Below are 25,750 nucleotides of genomic sequence, written 5' to 3'. Positions count from 1 at the left end.
ACTTCTAAGTAATTTACAAATTATTGGATCTTGCTCTGAGACTGGTCTTTTTCTCATGGTACTGATGTGGAGATCATGCCAGTTTGGTACACAGGGGAATTTTAGTTTTTCAAAGCATATTAGGATGACTGAACCTTGTCAGTCAATGGATAGGAAACAGATGGCTGGAGTGGTAGCTATGCTGCTTGGCCCTTTTATCCAGGAATCGGGTGAGGGTCTGGACCAGGCTTTCTCAACCAGAGTTCTTCATGTGAATAATAGGACACAGGAAATGATGCAAGTAACTTTTTTCAGTTCTTCCACAGACAGTATGTAGCTATAGCTGCCTTTGAACTCTGAACCCAGGGGCTAGGGGAGGCCAGCCCTCAGAAGGCGCAGTCACAAATCTTGTAGAACTTTGGACTACCTCAAATCTTGTAAAACTTTGGACTAATACTGCTGACCTGAAGCAGTTGATAAACACATATTCTCTGTATTATATCATATACTGTATTTTTAGCATGAAGCTAGAGAAAATACTAAGAAAAAGGAAATATATTTACAGTACTGTTCTTTATCAGAGGAAAAAAACCCCACATATACGTGGACCTGCACAGTTCAAACCCATGTTGTTCAAGGATCAACTGTAAGATCACTTCAGATGCACAGAAACTGATTACATACAGCAGATATAGTACGAGTTTCCTACTGCTGCTACAATGAACTAGCCTACACTTAAGGTGCTTAACACTGATTCTCTTATACAACTTGGGAGGTCAGAACCCCAGAATCAGTGCTCATAAGTCACTGTGTCAGCTGGTTCCTTTTAGAGGCTCTGAGGGGCAAGGGTTCCTTTGCTTTTTTCAACCTCTCTTGGTTGCTTATATTGCTTGGCTTACAGCCCTTCCCCCTCCTTCAAAGCACAGCACTGCAGCCTCTGCCTCTGGCAGCACATGCTCTCTTGATTAGGCTATTCATGATTACATTTAGGGTCCACCAGGATGATCTTATCTCAAGATCCTTACTTTTAATCACATCTGTCAAGTCCCCTTTGCCACATGAGGGAATACTCACAGGCTCTAGGGATTAGGACTTTGCTATCTTTGGAGGTTATTCTTCAGCCTATTGCAGATACCTTAGGACCTAATTCTTTCCACACCCTGGTTGAGAAAGGCTGTCTGTACCCTAGACTCAGTAGATTTACAGATGGCTCAAAACTGGTTGTGCCACATGACTGAGACTCTGAAAGATAAAACTCCACAGTCTAATTCAAAAGTGTGTGACTTGGTAGCATTCTGTGTATAATGTGTGGGAAAAGCTTCCCGATGTCAGCTGGCAACTCTAGGAGAAAGGTGTGACTGGACTTTTATTAGAAATGACATCTGAAATGAGCATGAGTCCTGCTCTTCCAGGTCTGGCTGGACCCCAATGGAAGGAGGTTAGGACTTGGTGAGAAGGCCTTGCTTGCCTACCACACTGGAATGCACACTTGGTGAACAATCAGGATTGATGGTGAGGCAGATAGTTGATACATAGGATGGATATAGAGAGAGGGACAGACTTCTTTATGATGGCAGCTCATGCTCCAAGCCAAAGGTGGCTTGCTCTTGATCAGAGCTTTCCAAAGGTGGATGTGCATAGTGGAGAACTTCCTCTTGTCTAGAGAGCCCCAAGCTGTGATGGCTACCTGGCAAGGGCATGTGGGGAGAGACGACGATAGGTATTGATTTAAATGATTACTTAAGGTTCCTTCAAATGCCAGTGCCCCATTTGACTACTGTGAATTTTATTTGGGGGAACCGGAGTCCCAGTGAGGGAGGTCACTTCCTGGATTTCTGAAGTTAAGAGCAGAGCCAGATATTAAAACCTCTTCATTTTTGGTCACCTTCAGATATTAATAATGCTCACTAATAACTCCTAAATTATCAAGACAGTGAGAACCTACTTCTCAAAAGTACATTGGAAAGTGGAAGTTGAGTGAAGTAGCTTTAGGTAATAGGAAGCAGTCATTTCCACCAGGAAGGGAAGCAGAGCAGCTGAGTCACCTGTGTTGCTATTGAGCCCCCCCAAGCCTGTCAGAGGCTGCCTGCAGGGGGTTGAAGTTCAGGAAATCAGTCCAAATTTCATGTGGAACAATTTTAATGATTCTAGATGCAGAGCTCCTCTGAGGGGACAGATTTTCCTACTGAGTAAGTTGATACCAGAAATAAGCAGTTGCCTGAGGACATGTATTTTTAAGGCAAAATCTTGACTATTTTTAATGAACGTAAGAACCCAGGGAGCTAACATTACATGTCACAATCTCTGAGCACTGATCGATGTTCTTCTTAATCCTGTAGAATTTCTCCACATATTCAGAGCGGCCTAAGAGCTCTACAAAATCTTCATCGTGAGTGATGACCAGAAGCTGGAAGTTACGCTGCTGTGAGCGACTCTTAATTATCCTGAAACAGTATATTCAGAACATTTTATTACTGGAAAGCTTAAATAGTCCTTTCCTTTTATATGAAAAAGCCACTGAGAACCTTGTCACAGTGGATGACACCATGTGTGCTGTGATGACCAGGGCCCCTGCCAGCCATGCAGGAAGCTGGAGAGCCTGGGGTGGCCTGAGGCCTTCAGTCCAGCTGGGTAGGAGCCCCCATCTCCTCTCCAGACAGTGCAGGTGCCCACAGTTGACTCTTCACCTAGGTCTGACTCAGGCACTGATAAGAATACATGATCTAGTTTCTTCCAGAACACAAAGTTGTTACTAAAGCAGGTAGAAATGTTTTACCTAATTTTCTTTAATATCTGTGGTGTTCAACTTTAGGAGTCTGACTTATTCCTTTGTCTGGGGTTTTTGTGTTTTGTGACCTGTTACTAATTCTCTCTGGAAGAAGAAGAAAAAAAAGACCAACTACAGGCAAGGGAAATTACATTTGCAAGTCCCACTACCTTCTTGGGAGCTGAGTCTACTTAGAATTCTGCCACCACCAGTTACCAGATGCATCATTAGTATGACACACAGGAGACCTGAGTGGGTGTACTGGGAACATTTTTGCTCATTATCTATATGCTGAGGTAACTACCTAAGAGACTGAAATCAAACTTTTTCTTTTAACTACTCATTTATTTATCCCTTGCCTACAGCTGGATGCACTTAGCTTTCAAAAGTAGTTGACCTTGTGTGATGGGCACACAAGACTACCAAGAGATGGCTGAGAAAGGGGCCCCATCCCTTCATCTCTGCCAGAAAGAATGTGTCTGGAGCCAGAGTACCCAAAACAGCTTCTCTAGCTTGGAAAAAGTGCCTTTTCTTTGCCAGCACAGTCTTTCAACTGCTGTCCATCCCTGGAGCCTGTACCAAGGGCATGTGAATGTGGCAAAGGTGTGTGCAATTTTACTTTCTAGATTCTACTTAACCACTATTCCACTTTTTGAATAAGAGCTGTCATTTCTCATAAAGCTGGGGAGATGGGCAAAATCCACTATTACCACCTACAAATGTTTTAGCAGGGCAGCTAAGGCCTCTACATGATGTGTGGGCATTGCTGGTGCATTTACAGAAAAACCAAACCAAGCCAGGAAACCCTTCAGTTTCCCTATGAACACACTCGGGGAGATGCAGGATGTGTCTGGGACTGCTGTTCACCACCTAGTTCTTTTTTAAGTATCTGAAGAATTACTATCAAAGGTCTGGCACCAACCAGTTTTCCCACAGAACACCCATCCAGAGAGGGTTTTCACCGTAATTTTTAAAGTAAGGTAAAGAGTTCTATCATAACCTGCCCCCAAACCAGAGATTCTTACTCAACAAGAGCATGTGCAAGAGACTCAATGTTTTCTCGGTCAAGATTTGTTGTTGGCTCATCCAAGGCAAGGATGCCACAGTTCAAGCAGAATGTTTCAGCCAACGCCAGACGAATGATGAGTGAGGCCAGTACCTGGAATAAAGCACCAGAGCTGAGTTGTGCATTGACCTTTTTCTCATTCACTTTAGGAAAACAGGCAGACCTGGCCTAATGTCTTTATAAGGGAAAGGATCAATGTCACGAGGTCACTGACTTTAGGCAAATCATTGCTCTTTTATATGGGAGAGTCTGGCACTGTGATCAGACTCTTAAACCCTTCCAGAAGGTGAGCCATCAGGTATATTATCTCAGCCTATCGTGCAGTGAAATAAGATGCTAAAAGCAATGGTGATTTTACTACCCCCAAATACACACAAATCATGTCAGCTATAATGAAACTTGAGAGCACACGTTTGAATCGGAAATGCATTACTTTTACTCAAAGTATAAGATTAACAACCTTAAAAAATTCAAGTCCTATTTTACTTTCCTGATAATGATATTTGTTAGAAAACGTAGACACGTTACATCTTCCAGAGTCCCACACACACTTTTCCTCTGTGAGTTATCTTTCAATCTCTATGTTCTATGGTGCAAAAGGGGCACCAGGTACTGTGGTGTTATTTACCTAGACTTAAGTGTAAGCCAAGAGAGAGAGAAAGAATAGTCCTGGATCAATTTACCAGGAGTGTAGGAGTATGGTTTTATTTAAGCTTACCTACAGGACATCCAAGGAACTGACACTTTGAGGTACTTTCTTGGTTAATTAAAAACCTAATGCTAAAACTCTCAGATGCAGCTGAAGCCATCTGAGGTATAAGGGGCACAGAATCAAGAGTGACAGAATAGTCTAGAAAGTAGAAACTACTTTTGCGTGAGCCGTCAATATCTCCTTCCACCAGTCTGTGAGCAAAGGAGCATCAGTGAGTGGAGTTAGTGATTTCAGGGCAGTTTAGAGCTTCTCTCTGATACCCAGGGCAGACTGGCAGACTGAAGCCAGGATCATAGCTTGGCCCTTTGGGGAAGACACCTTTTTCCTGTATTTGAACCCTACTGCAGCTGCCTCTTTCACCACCATGTACTCAGAGTAGAGTCTAAATGAAGTTCCTGGCCAACTTCTTTTTTTTTTTCCTGGCCAACTTCTAACAAACTATTTGTCTTCTCCCCCAACACCAAAGAAGCAATTAATACTAATTTTTATAATTTAGAGTGTCTATGGGAAATCTACTTTGTTCAGAAAATAATTTTCAAAAGTATTTTTAATCCAAAGGGACATGTTTCAAACTCTATTTTCTTATTCATTACCACTGAAAATCACCAAAGCAAGTAGGAATACTGATTATAGATCATAAATTTGTCATTTTTGCAAAATATGATTAAGATAATAATCTGCATGTGCCTTAAATTGGTATCTGCCATCTGGGCTGACAACAAAATACATACACGCAGGATTGTCTTTAAGCAAAAATTGAAAATTATGAAATACCTCAGATAATGTGAGCAGCCATTTCTAGAATCTTAAGATTTTGTTAAGAAACCCAGGAGTTCAGAAATGTTATCAAATATAATCCGCTTCTAATCTGAAAAGAGGAAGCTCAAGAATCTAAGCCACCATGGTTACAAACCTGTGCACAAAGGACCCAGCTTTGTTTCCAAAGACACAGACCAATTTTCCTGACTCTTTATTTAAAGCTTTACTCCTCTTTCTGATTTGCTCTGTGCTCCCTATCCAACATAGCCTGTTCTGCCAGCCTCGTGTGGAGCTAAGTAGCCTGGCTCAGTAGCTGAGGGGTGTGTCAGGGTGTATGTGGTACACGCACAGAGGGGAGAGGCAGCTGTATGTGTCATGGCTTCTGGTCTAGCAGAACCTTCTTTTAACATTTTTAAGCAATCTTTACACATGATGTGGGGCTCAAACACAACTCCAAGATCAAGAGTGCACATTCTACCAAATGAGCCAGCCAGGTTCCCTTAGAGGATCCTTCTTTCAGAGGGTGTGCAGGCCAGACCCATTGGCTAGGCCGATGGCAGAGGTTGGCAGGGACTCAGTCTCATGATGGGGCAGCTTTCTCAATGAGAATTTTACATTTTAGTGCCTCACCTGGCTCAGCCTAGGATCTGACTTAGTAATACTGCAGGTCACTCAGTCTATCATCCCACCCCACCTTTGATTGTTCTGAAATCAGAATGCACTCTTGCAATTAGTTGCATTTTTTTCTTTCTTGGTGACACATAAAATAGTGTTATGTCTTAGAACTGATGACACATTAACTTTATTCCTGTAAGGAGTAATATGATATAATGGTCACAAGCTGCATGTTCTGTGTTTGGCCTGTCACGTGAGAATGTTTCCGACCTTTCTCCTAAAGGACCATCTATGTTGCAGGAAATGCTGATTAGAACTAGAAGAGTGTAACGGGATAGCTGATCTGATCAACTTGATGCGGCAACAAAGAGCGCTGTGAGGAGCTTCTCAGCATTCACAGGCAGCCCTAGTTGCTTTCACTGCACTGACAGCAGTTTCTTCCCGTCAATTCACTGTGCACAGGTTACTCCCTAGGCTTTCGAGATACCTGCCTTTTGTCCAGCACTGCATCGTCCTCTCATATCCAAGGCTGTGTCTCCTTTTAGCATCACCACGCGGTAGTTATAATTCCGCCTTTTATCAGAAGCGGATACATTTTCATCGGCATCAGACCGAATTTCTATGTATTCAATATCTAACATACAAAAAAGAAGATTTCAGAGAAACCTACATTCTGTAGCTTCTTGTCACTTGCAAATATCAAGTAAGCCCCCATGAAACAACGTGTGAAGCTGACATTACCATTCAAACTGGCTGAGATGGTTCATGAGGCAAAAGCAACCCCAGATGCCCCAACCTTCAGTCTCCACTCTGCCTTTCTTAGTTCCCCTATTAAGAGTTTCCTCCTGCTGGTTTTCTTCTTATCGCCTTTCAGCTTATCCATATCTATGCTTCAACAGAATCTATTAGGTCATCAGTTAAATATAATATGTACATAGCCAAATATGTAAGTCCTGTCAGGCTTTGGAATAGAAAACTTTGCATTTTTTTTTTCTTGCTACAAGATGTCGTCAAGATAAGAATTCTTAGAAAATCTCCAAGAGATGTTTAGAAAGGGGTCTAGGAGGTAATGCTGGCATGATGAGAGATCCTATGTGCCAAGAACTAGGGACGGGGCTTTGGAAAAAGCATTCACAACAAACCATGTCAATTACCTTGTCCACGATAGGTACTTCGCCAAAGGTCACGTATAATTTTGTTGATTTCCTCCATTTTCATACTGTGAAATTTCATGATTGCTCTGGAAGAAGAAGCCATTGATACTTAAAAGGTAAAATAATGTAATGGTAAGATTAATGATATGTAATAGTATATTTTAAGAATATATGAAACATATAATGTATACTGTAATAAAAGAAACATCTTAACAATCTCATGAAATAACGAGTATTTCCAATGATAAAAGCAGAATACAGTAAGAGCTAGAAACAGGAACCAGAGCTACAACACTGCTGCATGGTCATGAATGAATGCAGCCAGGCACGTTCCCGGGCTCCTGAGTCCTGGCCCTGCCCATTGTCACTCCATGACAGGACAAATACTCCCTGAAAGAAATATTTAAATACTGTGAAAATCTCAGAAACTTTGTGGACAACTTTTTCCTTGGCTTACTGGAAGGACTGTAGCCACTAAGGCCTACCAGGTACAGAAGGACCTGTTGAATAAATGGATGGTAGTGAGTTAAATATGGGGGGCGAGATGTACAGGGTCCTCTACTCTGTGGGGACATAGTGTGACTCTGAACTGCTGTCTTTTTTCACTTTCTGTTACTATTAAAGTTTACCACAAGTGAGCCTGTTAAGGTATTTTAAAATTCCTCAGATGTGTGAGCTTTTCACCAACCAGAAGGTGTGGTTCAGAGAGAACAATTTAGTAAGAGACTTAAGCTGAGCTGAACCTCAAAATTTCTATTTTCCCTTCCTAGTTGAGGGATTAAGAAATCTTACCTCCAAGTATATGCATTAATTTCCATTTGGCCTGTCAGCTTCCACCCCCACTCCACAACATACTTTAAAAAACTAATACTTTCTGAATTCCAAAAAAAAAAAGGGGGGGGGGGGAAGAAATGTTAGTTTTTAACAGGCTACTTTTGTTTTTACAAACTTCATTCTTACTCTAGTCTCCTTTCATGAAAAAGCCCTTTGGTTCTTTGGAAATGGGTTTATGAATTAACAAATGTTGCATCGGTGACAAAAAGGCAAACATCATTGCCATGACCATACAGAGGATGTGAGGTGGCTCTACTTCCATTTGCAAGTCTCTTATCTGATATATACAAAAAAAGAAACTGAACGTAATGCTACTGCCTCTGCAGAATCATTTCATGATCTTTTGGTTCACCAGCAAGAGAGAAAGAAATGACTCAACATAAATACATTTTAAATATCAGATGAAGGATTTTGAAGTAATCAGACTGGAAAAAAACCGTATATTGTGCTTGCTGGTGAGAATGCTGCAAGCCTCCATTTTCCAATTCACACGCCTATCCCAGCCTGACATTTCACATTCCTGTCAAAAGGACGGACCAAATGTCTAAGTATTTGCCAAATAAACAACAAAATTCCTTGAGAATGTTCTTGGGACCAATCACGTAATCCATAGCTCTTCACACATTATAATCCTAATTTTTCAAATAATTTTATAAAAAGGTCATCTTTTCATTCAATTTAAAGATCTTTTATAACTAACCTAAATAAGCAAACCCACGGTGGAGAACAAACTCCAGGTGTCCAAGGTATACACACACAGCCCCTGCCATGGGTTCCTTATAGAACAGAGGTGGTGTATCCTGGCCTGAGAGAGACAGCACTACAAGAAACGGCTCTAGGGGATCCCTGGGTGGCTCAGCGGTTTTAGCACCTGCCTCTGGCCCAGGGCACAATCCTGGAGTTCCAAGATCAAGTCCCGCATTGCGCTCCCATGTCGGGCTCTTGGTGTGGAGCCTGCTTCTCCCTCCTCCTGTGTGTCTCTGCCCCCGCCTCTTATAAATAAATAAATAAATAAAAATAAATCTTAAAAAAAAAAAAAAAAGAAGCAGCTCTAGTCCTGAGAGAGATCTGGATCCCCCAAGAGGTGTGTCACACCAAGTTGATGCCTATTGGTTGGCCAGACCATCAGCTAATCTTTGTATTGTCTCTCTCCAGTATGGAGTTTACCACACCACTTGCAACAGTAGGGGATGATGAAGATAACCACATTAAATCCACTTGAGAATAGTGACATTAGTTGTTACTACTAATGACCATTTACTTTCTGGTAAATAATTAAATGTCATTTAATCCTTACAACAACACTGAAGAGTTATCTTTATTTATCCTCATTTTACCATCAAGAAAACTGATACTTTAACAATGAATTTTCTGAAAAAGAAATCGATCCCATTTATAATAGCATCAAAACCAATAAAATACTTAGGTACGAATCTAACCAAGGAAGTCAAAGATCTCTACTCTGAAAACTTCAAGACACTGTGAAAGAAATCAAAGACACATATAAATGTAAAAGTACCTCATGTTTGACTGGAAGAATTACTATTATTAAAATAACAGAAGCCATCTAAAGATTCAGTGCCATCCCTATTAAGATCCCACTGGGATTTTTTTTACAGAAATAGAGAAAACACTCCTACTATGGAACCACAAACTACCCTAAACAGCCAAAGAAGTCCTGAGAAAGAACAACAAAAGCAGGAGGCATCACACTTTGATTTCAAGCTATAGTCTTAAAAACATTATGGCACTGGCATAGAAATAGATCAGAAGAATTTAGAGCTCAGAAACAAACCCAAACATAAGCAGTCCAACTAATATTTGCCAAGGAAGCCAAGAATACTCAATAGAGAAAAGACTGTCTCTTTCAATAAGTGATGCTGGGATAAATGGATAGTCACAAGTCAAAGAATGAGACTGGACCCCTATGTTCAACCACTCATACAAAAATTAACTCAAAATGGATTAAAGACAAATTTGAATGTAAGACCTAAATCCATGAAACTCTTAGAAGGAAACATGGGAACTAAGTTCTCTGACATGACTTTTTATAAATTACACTGAAAGCAAAAGTAAAAAAAATAAAAAAATAAAAAAATAAAAAATTGGGGTGCCAGGGTGGCTCAGTCATTTGAGCATGACTCTTGATTTTGGCTCAGGTCATGACCTCATGGTTGTAGAATCGAGCCCCACATTGGGCACCCAGCACATGGAGTCTGCTTGATATTCTCTCTCTCCCCCTCTGCCCATTCCCCTGCCTTGTTCTCTTTCTCTCTCAAATAAATCTTTATATATATATAAAAAAAAAAAGCTTCTGCACAGCAAAAGAAATCATAAATAAAATGGAAAAGAAAGTCTACAGAATGGGCAAAGTATTCACAAATGATGTATCTGATGGGGTTAATATCTAAAATATATAAAGAACTCAGAGGTACCTGGGTGGATCAGCAGGTTAAGCATCTATCTTTGGCTGAGGTCATGATCTCAGGGTCCTGGGATTGAGCCCTGTATCAGACTCCCTGCTCAGCAGGTAGTCTGCTTCTCCCTCTCCTTCTGCCCCTTGTGTTCGCTTCTTTTGTAAATAAAATCTTAAAATATATATAATATATATACACAAACATATACATACATATACAAAGAACTCCTTTAATTCAATAGCAAAAAAAAAAAACGTTGACTCTTGAACATGGAGGTTAGGAGTATCAAGTACCACACAGTCAAAATCCATATGTAACTGTGGCTGCCCTAAACCTAACTTCTAATAGTCTATTGTTGACTAGAAGAAGCCTTACCTATAACACAAAAAGTCAATTAACATATATTTTAAATGTATTACATACTATATTCTTATATATACAGAGATAGCCAATAAAGTACATTAAAAGATGCTGTCACTAGTCTTTAGGGAAATACAAATTAAAACCACAGTGAGATAACATCTCACACCTGTTAGGATAGCCATCATCAAAAAGACAAGTGATAATGAATACCAGCATGGATGTGGAGAAAAAGGAACCCTTGTGCACTGTTGGTGGGACTATAAGTATAGCCATTATGGAAAGCATTATGAAGGGTCCTTAAACAAAAAATTAAAAATAGAACTACCAAATGGATCTAGCAATTTCCACTTCTGGGAATATATCCAAAGGAGATGAAAACACTAAAGAGAAATATTTACACCCCATGTTTATAGCACCATTATTTACAATAGCCACATTGTGGAAACAACCTAAATGTCCATGGATGGATAAAGATATGTAGTGTATATATTCAATGGATTATTATTCAGCCACTTAGAAAATGAGGAAATCCTACTATTTGGGACAACATGGATGGGCTTTGAAGGCATTACTTTAAGTGAAAAAAGTCAGAGAAAGACAACACTGTGTATGATCCCAATTATATGTGGAATCTCAACAAAACAAAAACACCGAACTGACAAAAAAGGGATCAGATTTGTGGTCACCAAGGTGGAGAGTGGAAGGAGGGAAAACTGGAAGAAGGTGATCAAAAGGTACAAACTTCTAGTTATAAGTAAGTACTAGGGATGTAACATATACCATGAATGAATACAGCTAGCACTGCCATATGATATAGAGGAAAGTCGTTGAGGGAATACATCCTAGCAGCTGTCATCACAAGGAGACATTTTTTTCCTTTTCTTTTTATTGTATTTATGGATTCTTTTACCTATTGTATCTTTTTTATTGTATTTCCTTTATTAAGAAAATGGATGTTAGCTGAACCCATTGTACTAATCACTTTGCAATATACGTAAACCAAACCATCACACTACATCTTAAACTTAATACAGTGGTGTATATCAATTATTTCTCAACAATGAAAAAAACCTGAAGTCTGACAAAATTACTAACATGGTTACAATTAGAGAAAAGTGATTACGATGTTAACAGCACTTGGATATCATAATTAAAATTAAAAAGACAGTTAAAATGCCACTTTAAAAAATATTTTACTGATTTTATTTGACAGTGAGTGAGCCTGAGAGGGAGCACAGGGCCAGAGGGGGGAAGAGGAAGCAGACTCCCCTGCTGAGCAGGGAGTCCGATGTGGGGTTCGATCCCAGGACCCCGGGATCATGACTTGAACCGAAGGCAAATGCTTAACCAACTGAGCCACCCAGGCACCCCAAAATGCCATTTAAAAAATATTTTATTTATTTATTCATGAAAGAGAGAGAGAGGCAGAGACACAGGCAGAGGGAGAAGCAGGCTCCATGCAGGGAGCCTAATGTGGATCTCCATCCCCGTGACCTGAGCCAAAGGCTAATGCTCAACCACTGAGCCACCCAGGTGTCCCTTGGTATGTCTTCATTATGTCTCTCTCACCTCTTCCACCATCCCATCTAGGTAACCTAGAAGTTGATGCTTATTTTACAAAATGCCATCTTGAGGGCAGCCCAGGTGGCTCAGCGGTTTAGCACTGCCTTCAGCCCAGGGCCTGATCCTGGAGACCCAGGATCGAGTCCCACATCAGGCTCCCTGCATGGAGCCTGCTTCTCCCTCTGCCTGTGTGTCTACCTCTCTCTCTCATTAATAAATAAATAAAATCTTTTTAAAAAATGCCATCTTGAAAGACACAAGGCTCAAATAGTTTTAGGAGTAAATGTTAGCTCTAAAGTATATAGAGTATTACACAGCAAGGAGAGATATAAGAAAAAAAAGGATATAAGAAAAAAAGTACAGGCTTAATTATTTTGCTTATAGATGCAGATACAAACATTCTAAATAAAATCAAATTTGGTGCTAAGGTAGTAAAAAGACCAAGCAATATCATGATCAGTGTTATCATGACCAAGTAGCATTTATCCCAAGGAAGCAAGACTAGTACAACAGGAAAAATAATTTAAGATAACTCACTGCATTAACAGATTAAAGAAAAAAATGATTATCTCAAAAATTTGTCAAAAAAAGTATTTGATATAAACCCTGAATTCTGACAAAAATACTCAGAAAGTGAAAAACAGAAGAAATTTTTTTAATTTGACAAAATGACTATCAGATATCCACAGCAAGCATCAAATTTTACGTTAAAATAGGAGTACTTCTAAAGTACAAGAGAAAAATGCCCCTTCTTATGGCTACTTTACAACAATATCCTCGAGATCCCTAACAATTCAGTAAGACAATAATAAGAAATGGAGAATAAATGAGGGGAAAATAACTTGTCATTGTTTCTGCAGGTGATATAATTGTGCACTTAGAAAGTCTAAGAAATCAACTGAAAAACTATTAAGACTAATAAGGTGATCAGAAATAAACATAAAAAAATTATAAGTATTATTATGTAGTAAGCAAAATCCAATAGGAAACATAATAGAAAATAGGATTCTACTCACAGTGGTAATAAAAACTATGAAATACCTAGGAAGAAATCTAACAAAATGGTACAGGATCTAGAGGAGGAAGCTATGAAAGCTATAAAAGCTTACACGAGAATAACCCTTACAAAAGAACAGAAAGAACTAATTAAGTAGGAGAAACTTACTACTGGGTGCAAAATGGGAGATAGTTAATGTTCCAGAGAAGTCCATTCCTTCCCCTAAGTAATCCATTAAATTAAATGCACTCCAAATAGAACTCCCAACAAGAGTAAAAAAAAAAAAAAAATATTTAAATGAAATCCACAAGGTGACTCAAGTTAGTATGTAAGACATAACAGGAATAAAGATGAAATAAATCCAAATACAGAGAGAACTTTAGTTTATAACTGCTATTTCCCATCAGTGAGAAAAGATTCAAGAGTGTTGGGAAGAGGGAAAAATCAAAACTTTATTTCTTTTGCCTTTTATTTTTTAAAAGAGTCATTTATTTTAGAGAGAGAGTGTGAGAGTTAACAATGAGTGAGGGGAGGGGCTGAGGGAGAGAAATTTGAGCACTCCTTGTTGACATAGAGCCTAACATAGGGCTTGATCTTATGACTCTGAGATTATGAACTAAACTGAAATCATGAGTTGGACACTCAACTAACTGAGCCACCCAGGCACCCCATGCATCACTATCTTTATTAGACCTTAAATTTCAAACTAACTAAAGGATTAAAAGTTAAATAAAATTATCAGAATAAAAATTAACAATTATAAATAAATAATAAAGAAATAAATAAAACCATCAGCTTTGTAGTCTTAGGACTGGAAAGCCTAAGGGAGAAGCTATAAATAAGACAACTAAAGGTTTTCTGGGACTCTTGAGCGGGTCAGCAGTTGAGCGTCTGCCTTCGACTCAGGGCATGGTCCTGGGGTCCCAGGATCGAGTCCCGCATTGGGTTCTCTGCAGTGAGCTTTCTCTTCCCTCTGCTAATCTCTGCCTCTCTCTCTGTGTCTGTCATGAATGAATAAATAAAATCTTAAAAAAAAAAAAAAAAGACTAAAGATTTTCCTACCTAAAAATGAAAAGTCACAAAAAATACCATAAAGTTAAAGGTCAAATGACAAACTGGGAGTAACTACTTGCAAGCAATGTGAAAAGGATTACCATCCAAAATCTATTAAAAAAAAAAAAAGTAGTACAACTCACTAAGAAAAAGATAGCCTAGTAGATTGGTAAAGAGATATGAACAAGCAATTCTCAGAGAAATACAAATAGCCAACCTATGAAATGCCGTTTAACCTCACTACTAAACAAGGAAATGTAAAATTCAAGTGAGAACTTTTTTGTGCAATGGATTGGCAAAAATTAAAAAGGTTGATAATATGAAATGCAATCATGGAGAAATGGGCACTTTCACACACTACTCATGGAAACACAAATTTTGTGCTTTGGGAAGGCATTTTGGCACTAATGAGCTAAAAATGTACACACCCTCTGTCCTAGTAGTAACTGTTTCTAAGAAGCTATCTTTCTGGTATATCTGCCCAAGTGTGCAAAGACATATGTTGTAGCATGTGTAGTATCAAACATTTAAAAGCTTCCCAATATGTCCACTGGTGGTTAAATCAATTAGGTAACATCCATTTCATAGAATATTATGTGGCTATTAAAAATAATGATATACTTACATATATGAATATAAAAAATTTTTCATTACCTGTAAGGGACATAACAGAAAAATACCTACAGTGTGATACTATTCACCTAAAACAAAGATCTATTTGTGTGTACATAACATGCAAAAAAGCAATGGGAGGGCAATGACAATGTCATCAATGTAATAATATCTAAGTGCTCAATAAATTCTAGTCATTGTCACAGAAATGAACCTAAGTCTGCTATAAATCTTGTTCTGTGATTTACATAGTAATGGACAACAGGTGTGCTCGCTTCGGCAGCATATATACTAAAAAAAGTAATGGACAACAGGGAAGCACAAATATCTGTAATACATGGCTAAATGGTATAAGTAGTACAAATATCATGGAGTACAGGGAAGGAAAAATCACATCAATGGGAAGGGCTTCAACAAGGTAACATTCCACAGAGGATAAAGAGCACAGGGAAATGTGAGGTGTCTTCAGGGAACAAAATGGTTCGATTTGGTTAGAACATAGTGAATAGTGAGAGATGAGATGGGCAAGACCAGAGGTGGAAAGTCTTTAATATTACAAGTGAACAGGGACCACTACCTTTAGGAAAATACACCTGGTAGAAGTATAATGGGTGGTGAGGGGGAGTGCAATACAGGACTCTGTGGGAGCTGACTGATGCAGGCCCAAAGATGAACTTCACAACACACTTTGCAGCCTGTGGACTTTACAAGTAATAGACATTTAAGAATGACCTTGAAATCCCTGACCTGTAGTAAACTATCATTCTGCTCAGGCAAAGGTAAGTATTTCATGGGCTGGAAAGTGTTGTGGGTAAGTGGTCATCTGAGTAGCTGCACCAGCCCTACCATGTGCCTGAAGTGTGTAGGTCACTCTGTTACATTTATCCTCACTCTTGGGAAGTAGTCTGTTTTGTGAAAACTGACTTTCAGAAGAAAAGGTCCAACATCTAAGACAACAGTGGTTTATAAATTATTTAGTCTTATGTTTAAATACTTTTTTCCATGTGAAAGATTCCCTTAAAAATTTCAGTAAAAATTGGTTGGGTTCAGTAAAAATCCTGGCATCCCCAGGACAGTAATTCAGGATTTTTGCCACTTCTCTGAGTCTATTTTTTTTTAATTTTAATTTTATTTTTTAAGATTTTATTTATTCATGAAAGACAGAGAGAGAGAGAGGCAGAGACACAGGCAGAGAGAGAAGCAGGGTCCATGCAGGGAGCCCAATGTGGGACTTGATCCCAGGACTCCAGGATCAAGCCCTGGTCCAAAGGCAGGTGCTATACCACTGAGCCAAGGATTCCCTGAGTCCATTTTTAAAATCATTTTGGACCCAGCCATTAGCAGAGAACTGAACATCTGAAAAGGAGTCAGAGCAGGTACTAAGGGGTTGGAAAAACATCACAAAACCTTACCTATCAGGGAAAGATCTTTCTAGTTCTTACTTCTTCCATTATTTAAACCATAACCAAGGCTCAAAATACTAGGAAAGAAAACTATCATTCTACAAAATTTGAAGTGACGCTTAAAATCTGAAGAGCACATAAAATGGCAAGTGGAAGTGGATTTCTCCATAGTCTCAGCTATTTCACTGAATAAAACATTAAGTAAAAGAGTCAAACACATATGTCTTATTAATAAAAAAATTAGTTCAGAAGTATGATAAAAACTACCAAGTTAATGAAAAGTTACCAAGTTAGAAAAAAGCAGTAAGATAGATTATACTTGCAAAAGACATTTTCCAAGATTATCCTCACTCTTGTATTTAAAAGTGTGCCAAATTTTGAGATATATAAATTGCTAAAAAAAAAAAATTAGCTATGATCACTGCTATTCGTGATCACACTGGATACTCTTCCTTATTGCCCTATTATTTACCACCGTGAGAACTTCCTGTCTCCCTACATTTAGGTCAGCGGAAGCACTCTTCTACAAGGGAATCTTCAGTGTTATGTTCTACTGAGTATCACGTCCTAAACAGTGACTTTCACTGCTTAGCAAAACTCAAAATCTGTCACTTACCAAACCGAAGTTGTACTTTTTTTTTTTTGATTTTTTATTCATTTATGATAGTCACAGAGAGAGAGAGAGAGAGAGAGAGAGAGAGAGAGAGGGGGGCAGAGACACAGGCAGAGGGAGAAGCAGGCTCCATGCACCGGGAGCCTGACGTGGGATTCGATCCCGGATCTCCAGGATCGCGCCCTGGGCCAAAGGCAGGCGCCAAACCGCTGCGCCACCCAGGGATCCCCGAAGTTGTACTTTTAAAAGAAAAATGACCTCTTTTTTTAGATGAAACCCTTAAAGGTTATTAAACTAATTTCCTAAAACCCTTAAAACTGTTGAGCTAATTTCCTTTAGCCAAATTCTTAAATATCAGCTTTTAAAATTCAGGGAGTGGTTCAATCACTGTTGAATGATAAACATTTGGTTAAAGAAACAAGCAGTGAGTGAGAAACGCCACCAGCCATCTTTTGGTTTTGTAATCTACCTGTGATGCTAGAGAGGCTGCTGATGTGGAACTGTACTGTATTCACAGTGATGGCAAGAATGGTGGCTATGAGGTGAACCCTGATCAAGCCCTCATCCCTAAGTTCTCCTCCAGTACCAGGAGCCGGGTCTGACAGACTCAGAGCTGGATGCCTCAGCTGCAAAACTATAAAAGTTAAGTGTTTCCAGTGAGTTTCAGAAGAAATGTGACTTAACAGGCAACATTCTGTATTTGGGGGAAAATAATAGTGGAAAACCTGGGGCACAGGATAGAACATAGTACTGAATGATTTATTCCAAAAATCACTTAATTGATGCCTTCTTTTTAAAGCAGTAAGAGGTAGTATATTCTAAATGATGTAGTTTCCCCCCATTCTCATATAGTGTTAGTGTCTCTGACCACTGGCAAGCTTATAATCAGTGATGTTTTTAGATGATTACTAATAACAGATGGTAATCAGCTTTTCTTGAAAATGCACTGCTAATTTCCTGTGTTACCCTAAATAGACAGCTGAATGCAACAATTACACTGATTGCATGCTTCATTCTAAGAGGTGAAACAATAAGGGAAATTTTGGACCTTTCTTCTAGGTGAGAAGGCAAATTAAAGGCTCACAACATGAACCTTACGAAGGCCACTATTTGCCAGCATAAGCCCACAAAGACTCAATTTTGGGGAAATCTGTACCACTTTTCTTCTCATTTAGAAAAATCCATTTGATTAGCAGATAACAGAACACAGTAAACAGCCTGTCTTTGTTCCTTAGGCAAGCCTAAATTGCTGGAAAGCACCTCTGCACCTCCCCACCCCCACAAGCTCCTCCTCACTGGCCCCATCAAGCCCACTCTGCTCAGTGTGATGGATCTGGCACTAAGGTACTTTTCTCTACTGAAGTGCCCTTTGTTCATTATTCAAGGCAGAAGGCAGATACAGACTGTTACTGTGGAGCACCTACCATGGCTCCCCTATTGGACCATTAGCAGTTTGCAGTAGGGACAGGGTATGATACTTCTGTCTTCTCACAGCCTGACAAGAAAAGACTAACGGGGTTTTTGAATGAACATGTGCCTGACAGAGGGAATTCATTTTCTACCTGCTGTCAAGGCTTCTTAGGGTATGTAGGGATAGCTGGAAGGTTCCTAGATATAGTCTTCTATTCAGTTAACACATATGGAAACCCCAAGTCTGCAGTTTAATGTAGTATGAGGAGGAGTTACCTTATAGCAGAACACCTACAAGTAAAATTTAAAAGAAGACCAACATGCCTAACTTGGCCCCTCAGTCCTGTCTACCTATCACCCCACTTAACAGCTCCCCCTTCACAGAACTTTTCATAAGAATTAACTATGCTGTCTCCACTTCTTACCCCCATTTTCTCCTCATCCAACTCCAAAGCTTCAGTTCAAACCATGCCACTGACATTGTTCCTCAAAATCAATAACATTTCCATTTGTCAAATTCAAGGGTCACTTCTGAGTCCTCATCTCATCTGACCTCTCAGTAACTCTAGATTCTTTTCTTTTTTAAAAAATTTTATTTATTTATTCATGAGAGACACAGAGAGGCAGAGGGAGAAGCAGGCTCCATGCAGGAAGCCCAATGTGGGGCTTGATCCTGAGACTCTAGGATCACGTCCTGAGCCAAAGGCAGACACTCAACCGCCAAGCCACCTATGCGTCCCAGTAACTCTAATTCTTTTTTTTTTTTCTAGATTCTTGAAATACTTTCTTCACTCAGTTTTCAAGATACCACACCTTTTACGTGTTTCTCCTACTTCAACTTCAGAAACATCTTGAGTCATGGAACCCTTCTCTTCTTTAAGTCATGTCACACAGTATCACTCTTGTGGCTTTAAATACTACATCTATGTTGATGATTCTCAAATTTATACCTTTCCTCAACTCCAGACTCTAGGTTACACATCCAGCTGCTTCAGGTGCCTACAAGTGCCTTACACTTAAACTGTCTAAAACAAAACTGTTGCTCAAGTAAAAATATGTAGGAGCAATCTTTGATTCTCTTCTTTCCTTTTCCTCCCCTATATTCAATTCAGCAGCAAGGTCAGTTAATTTCATATACCAAACAAACTTGAGTCCATCCACTTCTCTTCATTTCCACTGCTACCTCCCTAGTCTAGTCCACCACTATTTCTTGGATTATTACAACAGTCTCCTCACTGGTCTCCTCACTACCTTTGCTCCACTATGATCCATTCTCCAAACAGAAGCCAGGGTAGTTTCTTTTCTTTTCTTTTCTTTTCTTTTTTAAAGATTTATTTATATGAGAGAGAGACAGACAGACAGACAGAGGGAGAAGCAGGCTCTCTGCAGAAGCCTGATGTGGGACTCGATCCCGGGTCCCAGGATCACGACCTGAGCTGAAGGCAGCCACCCAACTGCTGAGCCACCCAAGCGTCCCAGTTTCTTCAAGCTATGAATCAGATTATGTTACTTCCCTGCTTTAAACTCTCCAGGGACTTCCTGTCATACAGAGAATAATATCAAACTGTTTACCAATGCTATAAGGGCACCACATACACTGGAGACCATGTTTCTCTGACCCTATTCCCCTGCTCATTCTATTCTAGCCATGCTTACCTTCTTCTAGTCCTTGAATCCCTCCTGTTCAAACTGGTCTTGGAGCCTATACATTGGCTATTCTCTACACCTGGAAGGCTTGCATCTCTTTTTGTGTATATGTTGCTCCCTCTCATCAATCAGGTCCCAGCTTAAATGCCACATTCTCAGAGAAGATCCTGCCTTAGAAAAGGCTTAAAGTAGTCCCTCAATTACTCCCATCATCAAAGTTAAATTTGCTGGGTAATCCTAAATATCTTCTTAATCTTTTTGATAAATACTTGACCATTATAGGGTAAATACAAGAATTCAATTAGATTATGGCTAATATACAGTAAGTACTGATTCAATATTAACATCCTCTCTGTACAGCTCCCACCCTTGAAAAATTGAATCTCAAAGAATGTTTAAATAGAAACAGAAACCTACATTTTCCTATTAATAAAAGTTAAATTCCTTAGTACTAGTAAGGAATAGACAGTTCAAGAATTTATATTAAAGAATGGAACATGACAAAGAAAGCTGGACTAAATGGCCTCTGAGTTTCCCTTATAATTTTGACTCTACAGTGACTCTAATTGACTTAAAAAAAAGATTTCCATTTTATAGACAAGGAAACTGAACCCCCAGGCATTTAAGTAAGTTGCTAAATATCAAAAGTGAGAATCTGAATTCAAGTAGTCTCCAGGGAAAATACTTTAAACCATGTATTATGGATTTTTGAGACTTCAAAAAGGTAGAACTTGGCTCTCTGCTTCTCCCTGTTCAACAGACAGCCTCATCTTCTGGTGCAGTGCCAGCCGCGTCCCCGAGACACGTTGGTGAAGGTCAGAGTGAATGGATTTGGCTTATTGGGTGCCTGGTCACCAGGGCTGCTTTTAACTCTGGCAAAGTGGATATTGTCACCATCAATGACCCCTTCATTGATCTCAACTACATGGTGTACATGTTCCAGTATGATTCTACCCACGGCAAATTCCACGGCACAGTCAAGGCTGAGAACAGGAAACTTGTCATCAACGGGAAGTCCATCTCCATCTTCCAGGAGCGAGATGGGGTCTCCATCAAATGGGGTGATGCTGGTGCTGAGTATGTTGTGGAGTCCACTGGGGTCTTCACCACCATGGAGAAGGCTGGGGCTCACTTGAAGGGCAGGGCCAAGAGGGTCATCATCTCTGCTCCTTCTGCTGATGCGCCCATGTTTGTGATGGGCGTGAACCACGAAAATTATGACAACTCCCTCAAGATTGTCAGCAATGCCTCCTGCACGACCAACTGCTTGGCTCCTCTAGCCAAAATCATCCATGACCACTTTGGCATCGTGGAGGGCCTCATGACCACCGTCCATGCCATCACTGCCACCCAGAAGACTGTGGACGGCCCCTCTGGGAAGCTGTGGCATGACGGCCGAGGGGCTGCCCAGAACATCATCCCTGCTTCCACTGGCACCGCCAAGTCTGTAGGCAAGGTCATCCCTGAGCTGAACGGGAAGCTCACTGGCATGGCCTTCCGTGTCCCCACCCCCAATGTGTCAGCTGTGGATCTGACCTGCTGCCTGGAGAAAGCTGCCAAATATGACGACATCAAGAAGGTAGTGAAACAGGCATCGGAGGGCCCCCTCAAGGGCATCCTGGGCTACACTGAGGACCAGGTTGTCTCCTGTGACTTCAACAGTGACACCCACTCTTCCACCTTCAATGCTGGGGCTGGCATTGCCCTCAATGACCACTTCGTCATGCTCATTTCCTGGTATGACAATGAATTCGGTTACAGCAACCGGGTGGTGGACCTCATGGTCCACATGGCCTCCAAGGAGTAAGAGCCTCCTGGACCACCAGCCCCAGCAAGAACAAGAGGAAGAGAGGCCCTCAGCTGCTGGGGAGTCCCTGCCCCAACTTAATCCCCCAACACACTGAGAATCTCCTGAGCTCCAATTTACATCCTAGACCCCGAGGAAGGGGAGGGGCTTGGGGAGCCCTACCTTGTCATGTACCATCGATAAAGTACACTGTACCCAGCCAAAACAAAACAAAAAACAAAAAGGTAGAACTTATCAACTTTTACAAAAACATTTTTTTTCATGACAACCAATAGAAATTATCTTACTGTATAATAGGTTTTTAATGATAGAATCTATTTTGATTCTTATCTCTCGAAATAAACTTGCCTTACTAGGACCAGGTCTCCTATTCCTTAGTGCTCAAAAAAGGTTTAGCAAGTTTATTGGGCAAACAGCATCTGTTGCTGAAGAACTAAAAAAGTAAAAAGCTTCCTAAAAGCATATATGAGATAGCAGGAAAGACTTAAAAGAATTATGAAAGGCAAAAAGGAGGGTATGTATGTGAACATGTAGTCTACCAGGCATAATAATGTCTTGCTAATGCTCTTGTTTCAAAACCTTAAATTTCAATACTTTAAACTGCTGGACCCCAAAACTAGGGGAGTTTTCAACATTTACAAAGGTTAAAAAAACAAGAGTTCTCACTTGATGCACACACAGATTTCTATGAGCTAGGAAAATGTAGAATGTTCACCTATTACACTTACCATGAAAGAGGATAGAAGGTGTGCTCATGGAATAACCGTCTAAGAGTCATTTTGGAATGCTAACTTAATCGAACAAAAATCTTAGTAGTATTAATTTAAAAAAATAACTAACATAATAGGCTCATTCCCAGTTTTCATGGACCCAACTTGTCTTAAAATATTATGAACTTCCCCAAAATTGTATATTCCAAAGTTATGGCTAGGTTATTCTGGGGCTACCTAATATTTTCATCATTACCTAAAACATTCCTCACACTGAAAGCAGGGTTCTCCTGCCTTCCTGAGACTGGTCTGTTGACTATGCACTTCCTGATTAGAAGAGAACCCATCTGTCTAGTTCTCTTAGCACTGGAGAGGATATTTTCCTTTTCAGAAAGCAACAAACAAAACCTAAGGTAAATGATAATTCTTCTGCCACAAATGCCTACAAACATGATAAAGATTTTTAACAAGAAGTATTTTACGTTCATAGTTGAGTTCTTAAGAAATAAAGGAAAATACCCATGTGATGGAAATAAAGGACTGAAAACCAACACAGTGTGTGATATGATACTGTAGCTAAACTTGATTATTGGGGATCCCTGGGTGGCTCAGCGGTTTAGCGCCTGCCTTTGGCCCAGGGCGCTGTCCTGGGGTCCCGGGATCGAGTCCCGCATCAGGTTCCTGGCATGGAGCCTGCTTCTCCCTCCTCCTGTGTCTCTGCCTCTCTCTCTCTATGTCTATCATGAATAAATAAATAAATCTTTAAAAAAAATAAACTTGATTATTATTTTCGTAAACTTCGCATTGGGTACTATCAACCAGATAGAACATAAAGCATAGGGCTTGAGAGGCACAGAATTAGAAATGATCCAACTTAAAGATTGAGACTCTTAATGATCTGTATCACCAACATTCAACGAAAAAATGGAAAAGTAGTAAGTTGAGCATTCAAAGTCCTGGGCAAATGCCTTACATGGGATGAGTTTAAGGTTCAGTGTTTTATTACCAGTGTAGTTCAGGAACTCCCAAACTGAAAAATTAACATAAAAACTGGACCCAGGCCAGTGTTATCCCTGGAGCTCCTAGGAGATAAAAACCAAAATTGCTATGTGGAAGGTCATTCTCACAAGAAGGTCATGAGGGAGTCTCACAGAAAAATAAAAAAAGCACTATGAAAGATAAAGTTACAATTAAGCATTGCATAAAACAAAAAATAATTCATTAGGGGTTAGAATTAGCACAAATAGTAGAAATATACTCCTAAAATGTGAAACACAAAAATCCTAATGTAAGAGTATAAAATATGAATTATTTAAAATGAGTAAAAGACACTTGAGAAATCGAAATACTAAGGAAAAAATATAAAAGAATTTCTATACAGGGGAAAGGAGAAAAAATGAGTGGGAAATATCATAAAGGGAGACAGAACATGAGAGACTCCTAACTCTGGGAAACGAACAAGGGGTGGTAGAAAGGGAGTTGGGAGGGGGGTGGGAGTGACTGGGTGATGGGCACTGAGGGGGTACTTGATGGGACGAGCACTGGGTGTTATTCTATATGTTGGCAAATTTAACACCAATAAAAAATTAAAAAAAAAAGAATTTCTGAAAAAACAAAAGCAAAATAAAACTTAGAGAAATGAAAAGCTTTAAAAAGGCAACTGTTAATAGGCAGGATGAATAGTAGCTAAAGAATTTATGACCTGGAAAATACTTATGAGGAAGCCAACCAGTTTATTACCAATACATGCATGCCTGTGGAGGAAAGAATGAAAAGGCTTATTTATATGCAATGAGAAATGAAGGGAGGAGAATAAAGAGAAATGGGAAAGGATGATATTTGAGGAGATAATACACAAGAATTTCCCAGAAATTATGAAACCTATCAATACTAAGATCAATAAATATGGTACTTGAACAGAAGAACTGAAAACTGACCTACCTCTGGAAGCACTCACACACAAAAAAATGCAGAATGCTGGAGACAAAGTAAAATCTTAGGAGAAGCAGAGAACAAAGGCATATTACTTCCAAAAGAATAGTAAGAATGATTTCTCAACAGTAACAGTGGAAGCCAGGAAAGAATGGAATATTTTCAAAGTGCTAAATAGGCACTTTGAAAAAGGGGGAGGAAACAACCAAAAAAACCCAACCTCTTAACCTAGAACTCTACACTACAAAAATTAGTAAGGGTTATACCCTGGGGAGGATACAAAGGAAACAGAACAGAAAGAAATGAAGAGTAGGACTTTCAAGAAATTGGTAAACATGAGGGTTTATCCAAATAAGCACTGAGGATGAAACTACTGCAGTAGTAATTATTACTAATTTGAGATGATATAAAAACACAATGAAACTAAAATCCTAGAGAATAGAAATACTGCAGACAAGATCATTCATATTCAGGAAGAAGATCAAACAATTCACATTAGAGCCATAGTTTTTCAGTTTTGATGTGCATTAGAATCACCGAGAAGTTTTGTTCAAATGCTGCCTGCTGGGCCCTGTCCCCCAACATTTCTGATCTGGAGTAGAGGCTGAGACTTTGCATTTCTAACAAGTTACAAGGTGACACTGATAATGCTGCTCCAGGACCTCTTTGAGAATCAATGCATTTGATCTTAAATCAAATACACATATTAAAAATTGAAAGGGGGACACCTGAATGGTTCAGTCAGTTAAATGGTAGACTCTCGATTTCAGCTCAGGTCACGGTCTCAGTGTTATGAGACTGAACCCCTGCATCTGGCTCTGTGTCTAGCACAGAGCCTGTGTGAGATTCTTTCCCTCTGCCTCTCCCTCTCTCAAAATAAATAAATAAAGGTAAATACCCAAATCACTAAAGGAGAGCATATCATTTACAACCTGAAGAAGGGGAAAAAAAGGAATAAACAACAATAAATTAATCTCACAGAAAGCAGGTAAGTTGAAAAAAGGGTACAGAATTAAATACAACTCTATTATCAATTAAAATGAATTAAAAGGACAATTAAAAAAAAAGATGGACAGACTAGATAAAAAAAATCTATTTGTTGAGTATATCATAAGGTTGTAGTAATTAAGACAGTCTCAGTAATGGCAAAGAGTCAGACAATGTGAGCAGTGACACAGAGCAGAAAACGCAGAACCTACTTGCACACACAGGGATTTCTGATATATAACGGAAATGACCACTATAGATCGTTAAGGAAAGGATTGGCTACCCAATAATTAGATTCAGGATGGCTGGTTATCAAGGAAAAAATGAAACTGGGTTCTCACATCACAATG

General features: G+C 39.6%; 2 protein-coding genes and 1 non-coding gene across 5 annotated transcripts in view; 2 read left to right on the top strand and 1 right to left on the bottom strand.

Moving 5' to 3' along the window:
• Window positions 1-1,923: 1,923 nt before the first annotated feature.
• On the top strand, window positions 1,924-19,669 carry LOC119873884. Its single transcript, XR_005366664.1, has 3 exons — window positions 1,924-7,168; window positions 17,425-18,251; window positions 19,088-19,669. It is a non-coding gene; the product is annotated as a glyceraldehyde-3-phosphate dehydrogenase-like (transcript).
• The window catches only part of RAD50 (RAD50 double strand break repair protein), a 230,072-nt gene continuing 206,422 nt past the window's right edge, over window positions 2,101-25,750 (bottom strand). For 2 of the 3 annotated variants that reach the window (XM_038552121.1, XM_038552122.1), the window contains 4 exons: window positions 7,053-7,138; window positions 6,390-6,532; window positions 3,772-3,905; window positions 2,209-2,423 (listed from right to left, as the gene is read on the bottom strand). In XM_038552121.1, coding sequence (XP_038408049.1) covers window positions 2,237-2,423; window positions 3,772-3,905; window positions 6,390-6,532; window positions 7,053-7,138 — 550 coding nt within the window. In that variant the 3' untranslated portion in view covers window positions 2,209-2,236. Of the gene's footprint in view, window positions 2,424-3,771; window positions 3,906-6,389; window positions 6,533-7,052; window positions 7,139-25,750 lie in introns of all 3 variants that reach the window. The other variant, XM_038552120.1, reaches the window with a different exon arrangement.
• Window positions 20,875-21,771, top strand: LOC119876798 (glyceraldehyde-3-phosphate dehydrogenase-like). The gene has a single exon (XM_038552130.1). It carries the CDS (start codon window positions 20,890-20,892, stop codon window positions 21,769-21,771), a length of 882 nt encoding a protein of 293 aa, XP_038408058.1. The 5' UTR covers window positions 20,875-20,889.

This window comes from Canis lupus, chromosome 11, assembly GCF_011100685.1.
Source record: "Canis lupus familiaris isolate Mischka breed German Shepherd chromosome 11, alternate assembly UU_Cfam_GSD_1.0, whole genome shotgun sequence".
In the NCBI taxonomy this organism is placed as follows: domain Eukaryota; kingdom Metazoa; phylum Chordata; class Mammalia; order Carnivora; family Canidae; genus Canis; species Canis lupus.
The sequence above is the reverse complement of the archived record's forward strand: the minus strand, read 5'-3'. Positions and strand labels throughout refer to the sequence as shown.

What these genes read in the sequence shown, in the direction of transcription:
- LOC119876798 (XM_038552130.1), top strand. Translation starts at nt 20,890, where the DNA reads ATGGTGTACATGTTCCAGTATGATTCTACCCACGGCAAATTCCACGGC.